Raw genomic sequence first — 13649 nt, forward strand, 5'->3', positions numbered from 1 at the left:
TATTAACTCTGAATCTAAGAAAATAAGAGAAGTCACAATATACTTTCAGGGTTATCTGTGCTTTTTATTTCGGTCCTTTAAATCCTCCTGGGCAGTTGTTGTTTACAAGTGAAACATTGAAGATCTATTTAGTGTTTCCTAAGGCAAAAAACTCAGCAGAAGTAAAGGGGGAAAAAAAAAAGCAATCTGAAGTGCTGGCCCCCATTGAGGCCCACAGAAAGTGTGAACACAGAAGTCAAGACTTCTGTTTTCAGGTCCATTGCATAACATAAGTATTTTTCTCTCCCTTAATGCTGCCTGCTCAGCTGGAGCTGCAGGTAGGTTTATTTTTTTGAGTTATTTCTGTTTCTAATCAGATGGTACATAACAACATTGCATTCTATGTTGTTTTGCCCAGCTTCTGTTGAGTGTCTCTTGATCTCCACATCATCAGTTACAGTTACATAGTTGTCCTTTAAGCAACTGACATCCAGAATGAAGAGTTATCTGAAAAACAACTGACATTTTTCTAGTGATTTCCATACTTTACTGCTTCCAGGACTGTGCTGACTTAGATGTAGAATAGCCTGGCCTGCTGTCTTAGTGGTCAGATTGTTTGAGGTACAAATAGCAATGTATGTTAGCAGTGGAGTTGAGAACTTGTAGCACATCTTAAACTGTTTGACTTATCAGCACATCCTTGTAGTTAAGGCAAAATTATATGGAAAAGTGGAAGAAAAGAACAACTTAAGATATTAAATCTTAAAATAAAAATCTGTGCTACTCTTGCTCAGTTCAGTGTTCCTAGTTTCTTTCAGTAACAAGAAAAGCAGTTTCAGGTTTGACTGTGTTTAGTCTGCTTCCCTTGGAGCAGACAACAGAATTTGAGGGAGTTTCTCTTGATTTAGAGCCTTCGTGGGTTTTTAGCTTCTTCACTTTCAGTCTCTCAGATGTGATACGTGCTAAATGGCAAAGATGAACAAATTGCTTTCAAGTTCTTACTATGCTTATAAAACTGCCGTTCTGCCCCTGCTGTAGTATTCTGAAACTCTGTTCTTCATAACAGTAAAAAGGGTCAGCATCTCTTAAAAATGCACTCCACCAGAAGTTTTCCAGGCAATGCTAAACCACTGCTGCACACCTCTGATCTTCACAGAAGTGGATTTTTGTACAGGGCAGTGGAGTTGCATCAGCCCTGCTCCTGCATGACAGATGGAGGGATAGACAGCATGAGGCTGACTGCATGGCCCAATCCTGAAACATAAGTTGGTACTACAGCTCTCTTCTTGTACCCAGGTCTCTTCTTTGGAGGGGGATTTAGCTCTATTTTACAGAAGGATGCCATGCTAAAGATGGAGATGTGGACAAGAGGGGGAACTTCTCCATTCTGCTTTCTTAACTCAGTGTGTAATTGTAGGTATTTCCCTTCTATCCATCACAGCATCCACTTCTGTAAAATGCAGACTGTGTGACCAGAGCGTCTTTTGAAGTTCAGGTTCACTGATCCATTGTTTTTGATCTTGGAAACGGTCTGTGAGGTCAGTATCCAGCAGCAGCTAATGGACTCTGTGTTTCTTTCAGAATGCAGCTCTTCAGCACCTGTTCATAAGGAAATCCTTCCGCCCATTCAAATGCCTCCAGTGTGGGAAGGCATTCCGGGAAAAGGACAAACTGGATCAGCATCTGAGGTTCCACGGCCGGGAAGGGAGCTGCCCTTTGACTTGTGACATTTGCAACAAGGGCTTTATCAACAGTGGTTCTCTTGAGAGCCACATGAAGTTCCACATGGACCAGAAAACATATTCCTGCATTTTCTGTCCCGAGTCCTTTGACCGGTTGGATTTACTCAAAGATCACGTGGCCATTCATATCATTGATGGCTATTTCACCTGTCCTACCTGCAAAAAGCGCTTTCCAGACTTCATCCAGGTGAGATGTTGTACTGATTTAAAGCCCCACCTGCCAGATCTCTTGCACTCACTGTTTTTCTTCACTGTTTTTCTCGCTGCAAGAAAGATATTGAGGCCCTGGAACGTGTTCAAAGGAGGGCAACAAAGCTTGTGAGGGGTCTGGAACACAGGCCATATGAGAAGAGGCTGAAGGAGCTGGGAACGTTCAGCCTGGAGAAGAGGAGGCTCAGGGGAGACCTCACTGCTCTCTATAACTTCCTGAAGGGAGGCTGTAGTGAGCTGGGGGTCGGCCTCTTCTCTCGTGTCATTAGTGATAGGACCAGAGGGAATGGTTTCAAGCTACGGCAGGGGAGATTCAGGCTGGACATGAGGAAGTATTACTTTTCAGAAAGGGTGGTCAGGCACTGGAATGGATGCCCAGGGAGGTGGTGGAGTCACTGACTCTGGGAGTGTTGAAGGAAAGGCTGGATGTTGTGTTGAGGGACATGGTTTAGTGGGAGCTATTGGGAATAGGTGAATGGTTGGACTGGATGAGCTTTTAGGTCTTTTCCAACCTTGGTGATTCTATGATTCTTTTTTCTGGTGCTTGGATTTCAAATGTGAAACCTCATTAATATTTTTTGAAAGAAAAGCCTCGAAACACAGAAAGCTTTAGGAAGTGAAGGCTGGTCTCAAAGTAGGCAAAAGCAATTGCTGTTATATAAAGTGTCACCACGATATCAGCTGTTAAGATGAATTTATTTTTAAGCCAGAGATTAAAAATTTTTTTGCTAAGAATTTCTGAGACTGTTTTACCACACAAATCTTTATTTGAATAAATTCCACTATTCTGTCATCTGCAATTCCAGGTCAAGAAACACGTCCGCAGTTTCCATTCGGAAAAGATTTATCAGTGCACAGAGTGTGACAAGGCTTTCTGCCGCCCCGACAAGCTGCGGCTCCACATGTTGCGGCACTCGGACCGCAAAGACTTCCTGTGCTCCACGTGTGGCAAGCAGTTCAAGGTAAGGTGATTCCTCACTGGATCACTCCTGGTACAAGTGGAAGTCAGCGTTCTTTACCTCCCTTTGAGCAGATAAGGTCGTCCTCTGAGGAGGGAGGAATGGATGTGTGTAAGCTGCAAGCACTGCTTTGCATAGTATGAGAGTTAAGGCATTTGTTTCTGCTAGAAAAGGGGCGAGATCCAACCCAGCAAACTCTGCTGTAATAGGGTGCCTCATGTTTCACATCTTGTCTCTGATCAGTTAATTTCTAAGGCAGTTTCATCTGCTCATTAAGAAACATCTCGTTAAACAGCTCAGTTGCTAAGTGCTCGTGTTGTGTACTTCTGGCAGTTTAGTTAGGAAAGTTTCAAGTTACACCAATGGATTGGTAATATTTCTGGCTGAGGTGTGCGTGTCCATGGAATGCATCTTGTCAGCACATGGCATCCAGATGTCTTAGTAGATTTCTTCAGAACAGGCAGAGCAGACTGAGCCAGGTAAAGGGTGATGGCTGCAGTCTAGTTTCCCATGAGATACTGGGAGGATTGGAAAGCACTTTGGGGTGAAGAAGCACATTCTGAATAGTGTGTGCCCAAAGGGGCTGAATAACATTGGGACAGACTCAGTACCACTGTGGGGCTTGAAGTCAGCATTGCTGGAGAGCATGAAGTGATGTAATCTTCTAGTCACATAGAGTCAATTTTAGATGAATTCAGAGAAAAGCCAGGTTGGAGGGGTTCACTTCTATTGAAGCCACTAACTTAGCATTAGTTTGACTTTGCTTTTTGTGGCTGAGTAACCTCAGCTTTTGAACAGTCAGCCTAAACTCAGAGTTATTTCTTGTCCATTGCTGAGCATGCACCTCTATTTCACAGCAGCAGTGAAGAGAAAAAGCCAAAGAGGTGTCTGAACAACTTACATTGTGGTTCCTATCTGTAGCAAATAGTATGGCAGTAAGCATTACTGATGTTGTTGCTATTGTTACTGTTATTCCCTGATGTAGAGGAAAGACAAATTGCGAGAGCACATGCAGAGGATGCACAACCCAGAGAGGGAGGCCAAGAAAGCTGACCGAATCAGCCGCTCCAAAACTTTCAAGCCTCGCATCGCTTCCACTGACTACGAGAGCTTCATGTTCAAGTGCCGGCTGTGCATGATGGGCTTCCGCCGCAGGGGGATGTTGGTGAGCATCCACGTGATCCAGCCCCACTTCTCACATCTTAGCTAAGGAATAAGGGTAGAATTCCCATCGCTGGAACACAGTGATGCTGTGAAACCAGCATAATCTTATTGTTGGTTTGAAGTTGGGCTCCTTCTTTAAACCTGTACATCTTCTCTGTTCAGCAAAATGCATTTGTGTATTTCATTGCCTGTCTTGCATGTCTGCTTGTCTCCAGCATCTCAGTGTCGTGCAGTGTTGGTTGAGCCTTAGTGATTGTTCAGCTTTTATGATGCTTTCTTGTTTTTCTCTTGCTCCTCGGGAGGGGCCTCTGCTGGCCAAGCACTGTAACTGGCCCTGTGGAAGAATGCTTGCAAATAAGGCTGCTTCTTTCATGTTTTGAGGGTTGTGATCTCTCCTGGCAGAGATCCTTTATATCAGCTTGTTCTCAGCTACCCAAGACTTCTGACAAGTTATTTTAACCCTTCCCATTGTATTTTCACCAGGGAAGCTATGAGTATAGCAAGGCCGTGTTTACCTTGCAACTGACGGAATACACAGTAGCCTTTGCAGTAGTAAATGCTTCTGGTGCTGCTGGCTAATACCACAGTTTTGGTTTGGCACTTACCATGTTTAGGACAAAAAGCAATTGCTTAGCTTCCAGTTGTAATGTGCTCTCTTGTTCTTCTGTTTCTTTCTCCTAAGGTGAATCATTTATCAAAGAGACATCCAGACATGAAAATAGAAGAGGTGCCAGAGCTCACGTTGCCCATCATCAAACCCAACAGAGATTATTTCTGTCAGTACTGTGATAAGGTAGGTAAGGAAATGACCCTCAGAATGTAGCTCGGTCCTGGGCTTGTGTACAAGCAATTTGTCTCTGCACAAAAACATCTGGCAGGGCTTGCAGTGTTTCTGAAGGGCTTGCCAGCAAGCACTGACCAAAAGAAATTGAGATGAAATGAGTTTAGGCAAGGGAGCCTGAATACTAGCTGAAAATTGCAGTTATTCTTTTCTGCTGTGTTTGGAGTTGGTAAGACTAAAAAGATTCAGCATGCAGCGACCCATCCAGAGTCCTGTGTCACTCTTTGCAATACAGGACTAAGTATCCTACTGAGCTATAATTTCAGAATTTCTTCTGGTTTTTCTATTGCTTCTAAAAGTTCCAAAAATCCCAATCTCCCTTTTATTTTAAGCTGCTTGGTCACATGTCAGTAATTCCCAGTGTTCGTAGAGCCTGAAGGTTCTTCTGCACTTGAGTTCCTGTCCTTGCTCTCTGGCCTTTTGCTTTTTATGTATGTAGGCCTTTATTTACCTGAAAATGCATTTTGACTGACTGTTCTTACCCTTGGTACATGCCTTAGCCATGTCTCTTTTCTTCTGTTTAAAGAGGGGGGGAAAATGATAGTGTTTAAACAATGCTATACCATATTTATTTATGCCTCAGAAGTTAAAAAATGGCTGTGGTTAGTTAAGGTTATTAAAGCTGTTTGATGCCTCATGCAAGAATGGAGACATCAACCTTCACGATAAATTAACACTGGGCCATGTAGAAGTTTGGTGATTGTTGGCTTCCCTGATGTTTGTCCTTTAAGTACAAGCCAAAGATGATTTTCCTCTTCATTTCCCATCCTGATTTGATGCTTTGTTTTACACTGAGCATGTTCTCAAATAGCTTCTATGTTCTATACAGTAGTTGCTCTTGCAGACTGATTAAATGCTAGAATGTGCATCTCTATCTATTCATTATGTTGTACTTGTTTAGAGTTATAGCTAAACACTGTCTAAAACAACATGGAGACGTTCCAGGTGAAGAGAAGTGATATCAGATTTCTGTGCTTCCATTTGAAATTAAAACGATGTAACTCCAATCATTACCCTTCAGGTGTACAAGAGTGCCAGCAAACGCAAAGCTCATATCCTGAAGAACCACCCTGGTGCTGAGCTACCTCCAAGCATCCGGAAACTGCGCCCTGCAGGCCCAGGAGAGCCAGATCCCATGCTGAGCACCCACACCCAGCTGACAGGCACTATAGCCACCCCTCCAGTCTGCTGTCCTCATTGTTCCAAACAGTACAGCAGTAAGGTATGGGGGCATCTCATGTCCTCAAAGGACAGCTTCTTTTCATAGTGATGCTCTTTCACTGTGGCTTTTGCATGTAGAGCTCTTTTATTCTGAGCCAGAGTGCTACTTTCATGCTGCATGCTGACGGGGTAGGTGCAGTCTGCTAGTTTTATGGCAACATGGGGGGGATGAGCTTGAAAGAAGAGATGTGTTATCAGTGTGTGGTTACAGAGAAGTTTGGAAACTGATAGCTTGTTTACTTGTGAGGGAAGAGGGATAGAGGAACAAAATTCAAAGAGAAGGTGGCCTTTGGAGAAGGTGTCCCAAATGTTTAGCTGCACTGAGGTAAAAAGCTTATGGATTCTGATGTTTGATGTTTTGTATCAGATGGCTCTAATCAGAAGAGATTTTGTGATCTTATTTCCTTTCTTGCTGACCAGAAAAATCCCATGGTGCTAATCCTAATGCTGTCATACTGAGAGAAACCTATAAGCTGCAGTCCACACGTGTTAGGCTTCAGCTGACCTTAAGCCTCAGTTGCTGGCCATTTTCCTAGTGCTCTTTTGCATCTCTCTGCAGACAAAGATGGTGCAGCACATTCGCAAGAAGCACCCAGAGTTTGCTCAGCTCCCTAATGCTATCCATGCCCCCCTGGCGACAGCTGTCATCAGTTCCACTCCTGCAGTCCTCACCACTGACAGCACTACTGGAGAGACCGTCGTGGTAAGGATCCAAGACGTTCAATCAGATCACTGGAGGGAAACAAACAGGATAGGAGCCCTCTGGTAGCAGACTTAGTGTTTCTTAGTATTTCTGGCAGGCATCACTTTAAAACATGTGTTAGGACACCACTGGAGGTCATTTCTGTTCTTGAATCTGTGCTGTATTTGTGCTTGACCAGGAGTTGTGTATTTCTTCCTGGAGCTGTAAGGATTTACCTTTTCCTCTATTCCATTTCCTTCAGACATGTGCCACTGACTCTACATAATACTTGCAAAGATGCCTGATTTATTCAGGAATCCATGTCTCTGGATTTTTCAGAGTCTGCTCTCCTGAGATGCTGAGGATTGTAAGGATATGTTTAACAACAATAGACAGAGGGCTGGATCAAACTCCATTCAAAGGAATCAAGATTTTCCTGAAATCCTTTAGACAGTGCAGTACTGAGTGGTAATCACCTCTGATGGTTGATCTCTCCAGTGTTAATGCGTTAGCTGCTACAGAAGTGAAAGCTGAGGCTAGAAAATCAGTCTTCTGTCCTTTGGTGATGCTGGGGTGCTGCAAAGCTTCTAAAAACCTTCCATCAGTAATGTTTTATAACCTTTATTTGAAACTGGATAAGAGACTGTTTTGCTTGGAAATAGGGAGATTCACTCATTACATTTTCTAATGGATTTCAGAAATGCAGTTGTCAACAGAAGTATCATTCTGGCAGATGAGGAGGAAAGATGGAGTATATTTAAGAAAACAATGCTCTATTTACTAGCAGAAATCCTGCACTTAGAAAAAGTAGACAAAGTTCCCAAACAAAAGAAGTATTATGTCAGAAAATCACATACAATAATTAAAAAAAAAAAAGAAAGATTATGGACTTTGAGTGATTCTGACTAGCATTTAGATAGTGGATGATCCTTGGTGACAGCTTGTGACCCATCAGCCTAGCTGGGTTTAGCTCTTGTAAAGCAATGGCTGGGCTCAGTGGTGTAGGTGTTAGGTTCAGTGCAGTGAAAGAACCACGACCTGCAAAGGTATTCAGTCGTGTAGGCACTATGGATGATATTCTGTCTCTCTCTACTGCTCAGACAACAGACTTGCTGACACAAGCAATGACAGAGCTGTCCCAGACCCTCACAACGGACTACCGAACTCCCCAGGGGGACTACCAGCGAATCCAGTACATCCCTGTGTCTCAGTCCACAACTGGCTTGCAGCAGCCTCAGCACATTCAACTGCAGGTTGTTCAAGTGGCCCAGGTGTGTAACCTGCTGGGAGGCTTTGTATGCTTTTTGACCCTCTCATAGGAAGCCTGCGCTTCCTTGGGGCTGCAGTACTGGGAGATTTGTTAGGGAACAGTTGAAAATAAAGCGAGGAAAGTTCTTGGCTGCTTCTGCAGAGAACTTGAAATATATACCTCTGCTTTGGTTTTCTTTCTAGGCTACCTCACCTCACCAGTCTCAGCACTCCACAGTGGATGTTGGACAGCTTCATGACCCCCAGACGTACACCCAGCACGCCATCCAGGTGCAGCACATCCAGGTGGCAGAGCCATCACCCACAGCTCAGTCAGCATCGCAGGTATTTCACTCTTCTCTGCACAGATGGCATATTACTATCCTGAATCACAGTAATCATCTTGTACATCAGTTGAAGGACTGCACATGGAAGATAGATTGCTATATAAACATCTTTGAGATCGTCGTAATCCTTAGGGCTTAGTTGTGTTTTCAGAATGTACAGAGGGTAGAGATAAATGGCCAGAAATGGGTGAGTTCACAGCTATTCCTGATTAAACAGAGGCAACCACTTGAAAGATATAAATGAAAATTGGCATTCTTCAAATATTTGAAGTACAGTTCTTCGTGCTCTGGAATAATTTTTAGCCTCTTGTCTAAGTCCTCTGCCAGACTTTTTATCTTGGAATCAGAGGATCAATGAGTCCAACTGATGGGCTACCTAAAAATTAAACCATGTGTGACAGCATTGTCCAAATGTTTCTTCAAAATGGAGTAGGCTTGGCGCTATGATTTCTTCCATGTGGAGCCTGTTCCAGACTGCCAGCTCAGTGAACAACCTTTCCTTAATATCCAGTCAACCTCTCTGAGCTGTGCCATTTCCTCAGGCCCTGTGTAAACTTTGGGAAGCCAGTCTGTCTTTAGTAGTCTCTGAATATTGATCATGGAGAGATGTAAGCTGGGGGAGGTGGAGGAAAGCTTTGTACTTCTTGTGCTCAGTGTGCTGTTGAAACCTCAATTTTCCTCCCTTACTAAAGGAGGCTGTGTTGATAATGTGCAGGAGTATGCAATCCTTAGCCTGCTTGCTGCTTTTCTTTTCCTAGGTTGGGGGTCAGCCTCTGAGTCCCTCCTCACAACAGTCACAGCAGGAACTCAGCCCCTCGCAGATGCAGACAGCTGCATCTACACAAAACCAAGCCCTCCAGCAGCAGCAAGGATCTTCAGTTCAGCACACATATCTTCCCAGCACGTGGAACTCATTTCGGAGTTACTGTAAGTGTCAGTAGTAGCTAGAAGTTTGGCTAGCATGTGAGGCTACTGTTTTCTAGCTTTACTGGCCAACAAATGGAATGTTTTCAGAACTTGTCAATCTTAAGTATTACCTTAAATGAAAGTGATTGTGTTAGCTTTTATTACTGTAGGTCTATAATTATCTGGTACGTGGTCTGGTCAGGCAAACTGGATTCCTTTAGTCCAAGGATTGTTCAAACTTGAGTGGATCCTTGAAAAAAATCAAGAAGGTGGAGATGATATGAAATGATTTTTTTACATCCTTGCAGCTAGGATGGTAATTTTGTAATTTCTTGGAGGATAACAGGATGTCAGTTATATTCATGAAACACCAAATCCTCCATAGCTATTCTTGTTAATGATGCAAGGCATAATCATCTTTCAAGGTGGTCTTTGAGTTTGCAGCCCTTGATTCTCTGGTTTCAATCTTTTAGCATCCGAGATCCAGATGATGACCATCCCTCAAGGCCAGTATGTCATCACAGAGACAGCTGTAGGTACACCTGTCACCACTGTCAACACAGGGCAAGTGAAAGCAGTTACTCAGGTAAGGAAAAAAAAAAGGCTTTTTTAAATCTAGAATAATGTCAAGCTTAAAGGCTGTAGAGGTTAACTGAACGCTCATGTAATAAGCAGTCCCACATAAGGAGTTGCAGCAGCTGTACTGCACTGACATTGGGCACTATAAGTAGAACTTGAGCTCAACATACGTGAAATGCATGAAACTTTCAGAATAGTTATAAATTGCTATCTTAATTTCTAGTGCAGAGTTAACTGTATAAATAGTTAAACTGTTAATGGACCAAAGTAGTCCAAAATACCTCAACAAGAGTGCTTTGTTACACTGGTCTTATAGCTACATTTAAAAGCAGGACATCTTCAACTTCAAGATTCCTTATTTATGCCAAAATGTCATTCAGCATAGCAGCAGGAAGTTTAGAGATAGAACAGAAAATATAGAAGATGAAATGATTGACTTTGTGTTCTTCTTGCAGACTCACTACGTGATATCCGAAGGTCAACCTGATCTGGATGTCAAACAGAATTCCTCACTCTCCAGTGAGGTGCAGGTTGGTGTTTCCCAGCCACCAACCCACACTGATACTCTGGAATCTCAAACCAGTAATCAGCAGCAAACAACCCAGTACATAATCACTACAACCACCAATGGAAACGGGGGCAGTGAAGTGCACATCACTAAACCAAGAACTTTCTCAGCAGAACACGAGTGAAGAAGCACTGGGGTGTCACCTGTATTTTTCACCTCCTCTAAAAGCCCAAGTATATGGGTATCCTGGAGCTCATCTGTTTTAAAGTATATGCTCACTTCAGCTAAAATCCTGGAGCTCTTGTTAATGCTTTAAGAGGGTTTAAGTCCTCAGTGGCCATGAAGAATTACCCTCAAAATCCTTCTGGGATGCCACTTTATGCAGCTTTTAACAAAAAGGACAAGAGGAGAAATGAAACCTCTGCTTGCCCTGGACTTTTTTGGCATGTCTGCTGACCCTAATTTTTTCCTTCTGAGAAGTGTCTCTGGTAGCCCTCTACTATTTCAATTGTAAGGGAGTAGCTTGCCCCTCTGAAGGCTAGTTGGCAGGTCATGTTGTATGTATATTTATAATGGAGCTGTTAAACAAGAGGACATCATGTAAATTGCTGGAATATGGCAGAACTCCTTTCTCTGTCTTTGTTTCAGCAGCCAAGGTGAAAGGGAATATAAACTTGAGAGCAGACTTCCTGGAGAAAGAGAGCAGCAGTGCAGCGGTGACTCTGCGTATGTGTGGGGATGGAATTGCAATGAAGCTGTGACGACGTGCAGAAGCAGTCCATTAAATTATTATTTTTCCAACCCTCAAACTGTTTACATGCTGTCTCACCTATTCTACTTTACCAAGCAGTTCCAGAAAAAGGATAAGTACAGCCTTATGTTTGGAATAAAACAATAGCAGCACGTAACAGTAGTATGGAGCCGCTGTTGTTATTTTTCCCTCCAGAGTTTGCAGGGGAAAACACCTTTTTTGCCCATAAACAAAAAAGGTTTACCTTAGCCTGCCTAGCAGCTTCTGCTGTGATCTCTAACAATAGATCTGCCAGGAGAAATGGCTATAGAAACACACCATCTGAAAATGCAGGGTAGTCATCTCTGTTGCCACCTCAAAGTTGGATGTATCTTTCTCTTGAAGACTGGATGAAGAGTTGGTTATGCTGGTTTTCCAAATACCTTGTTAAAAACACACTAATTCCTTTTGGACAGTTTCTTAAAATGACCAGCCTTGGACTCAGGAAACACAAGAAAAATACCAGTGGACCACTATTTACAGGACACAGAAAGCCATCTGCAAGAGTTGCCTGCTTTGCAAGACCTGGTCTATGTACAGAACTCGTGTTATGTCTAGGGACCAGGAGAGAGGGAAAGGTGTTGTTTATTTTTCTTTTAAGGCAGTGGGTTTTTTTCTTACATAATTCTCCTTCACAGGTCGTGTTGGTTGGTTATTTAATGCTTTTTGGTATTTGCAAGAGTATGATTACAACACCATCTATACTGCTGATGGGCTGTACTGTATCTGTCTAAATGTTCATTCGTTCTGCTTGGAGCCTCATTCCAGAATATCAGTGCATAACAGGATAAGTTTATTTATAGAGTTGAAAGCAGAGAAGTTTTGTCGTAATGGCCCTTGAGAAAGGCCAGAAGAACTAAAAGAGGATCTCAGTTTTTTCATTTTCTCTTAACGCTGCGTTGAGTGCAAATCTGGAACTCTGGTGTAATTGCTTCTACAGATTGAGATGGAGTTGAATCATGTGAGCAGTGTTACACATGTACACAGGTTGTGGTGCCAGGCCTTACGGAGGCAAAGCTCTTGGATATGAGAGAACTTACTGCTCAGACTTGGAAAGCAGATGTCTTGTGACTTGCTGGCAAAGCCTTGTAGCATGTATTCCCTTGGTGAATAACGTATCTATGGAAATAGTGACTGTGCATGATGAGAAACCCTGATTAAAATACTGGCCAGTCCAGAACTGTTTCAAGGTAGCTTTGAAGTGATTTGCCAAAGTGTAGATGAATTTGTGCCTGGGATTTCACTTCTCTTCTTGCAGCCACAGTAGTGGGGCATTAACTAATAATTGGGGCATTAATGAGATCAGTAAGTCGTTGAAGACCTGAGCTCCCATTCAGTCATGTGCAGTGATGAGTCTTGGTTCTGTGCATTTGGGAGCTCATCTACTTAAGCAGTGCAGCCAAGCAGCTGTGATTCCCCTTGATTCATTTGAAATCACGTTGCTGAGCACTTTTTAAATAACAGGCCATTGCAGTGTTTGTATGGGAGAATAGAAAGGAGCTCTTCATACTGGCTTTGCCTCAGTGTCCCTTCTTAGGAAAGGGTCTGCTGCATGAACAAAAGTCACACATGTGGTATGAGCAGCAGGAAAGTAGAAGACTGGGAAATTAAATAATTGCAAATGGATGCTGCTCTACAGGAGCATTTTTAAAGTCTTAAAGCCTGAAATCTTTGGTGTCAAACTTTAATGATTTTGCAAATGTGAAATTAAAAAAAAGAACCATCAACTTTGCTTTATTCAACTTTGTGGAGGGTTGCAGAATGAGGACGCTTGCTCTTGTGCCAGTTTTTCAAAGCTGAAAAGTGCAAAGTGTTCCAGGAAACAGTTGTAAAATGGCATCTTTGAACTCACCCCTGCTGTATTGAAATTTCTGCTCTGTCCCACAGCAATAGCAGTGTACTCAAGCCATCAGCTTGACACCAGCATTAAGTGATTCATCGTGTCCTCAGTCAAACTGATGCTTTGTGGAGGGAGAAGCATGTCTGGAAATCAAGTAGTGTGAATTTTCATTCCAAAGTAATTAAGTACAGTGACTTCCCAGAGTGTGGGGGGGAAAGCTGAACAGCTCTGCAGAGCAGTTGTGCTGCAGGACTGGCCGTTAAAAAGAAAGAAGACAAAGACAACAGTTTGCATGGGTTTTTTCCAACTTCTGCAGTGCAGAAGACATAGGATTTATAATTGTTTTTTAACCAGAGCCACCCCGGAGATCTGTCTTTTAAAACAATGCCCTCCTGGAGCTTAACTCTGCAGCACTGCTACCTGCTCAATGATGGGAATTGCCGTGGGCTCTGCTTGGGCTCATGCTTTTCTGTGTGGTGTTCCGGGTCGGATTCTGTTGTGGTTTTGTTTTTGTTCTCCACTACCCCCCCCCCCCCCAAAAAAAAAACCACCCTGAAATGACCTGTCTGACTGCTTGGGCACTGGGGACGGAGCTCAGCTCTTTCCCACAGTGTTGTGCCTGCCATTATTTAA

General features: G+C 43.1%; 1 protein-coding gene across 11 annotated transcripts in view; it reads left to right on the forward strand.

Annotated features, from left to right (window-relative positions):
- PRDM10 (PR/SET domain 10) overlaps positions 1 to 13072 on the forward strand; it is a 39065-nt gene extending 25993 nt beyond the window's left edge. For 9 of the 11 annotated variants that reach the window (XM_048968191.1, XM_048968187.1, XM_048968195.1 and 6 more), the window contains 11 exons: positions 1561 to 1908; positions 2738 to 2893; positions 3876 to 4055; positions 4737 to 4847; positions 5917 to 6117; positions 6676 to 6819; positions 7899 to 8069; positions 8251 to 8391; positions 9152 to 9320; positions 9773 to 9885; positions 10334 to 13072. In XM_048968191.1, the coding sequence (XP_048824148.1) occupies positions 1561 to 1908; positions 2738 to 2893; positions 3876 to 4055; positions 4737 to 4847; positions 5917 to 6117; positions 6676 to 6819; positions 7899 to 8069; positions 8251 to 8391; positions 9152 to 9320; positions 9773 to 9885; positions 10334 to 10570 (1971 nt within the window). In that variant the 3' untranslated portion in view covers positions 10571 to 13072. The remainder of the gene's footprint in view (positions 1 to 1560; positions 1909 to 2737; positions 2894 to 3875; positions 4056 to 4736; positions 4848 to 5916; positions 6118 to 6675; positions 6820 to 7898; positions 8070 to 8250; positions 8392 to 9151; positions 9321 to 9772; positions 9886 to 10333) is intronic. The other 2 variants (XM_048968197.1, XM_048968196.1) reach the window with 2 other exon arrangements.
- The last annotated feature ends 577 nt before the right edge of the window (positions 13073 to 13649 follow it).

The sequence above is a fragment of the Lagopus muta genome, chromosome 22 (genome assembly GCF_023343835.1).
Source record: "Lagopus muta isolate bLagMut1 chromosome 22, bLagMut1 primary, whole genome shotgun sequence".
Classification (NCBI taxonomy): domain Eukaryota; kingdom Metazoa; phylum Chordata; class Aves; order Galliformes; family Phasianidae; genus Lagopus; species Lagopus muta.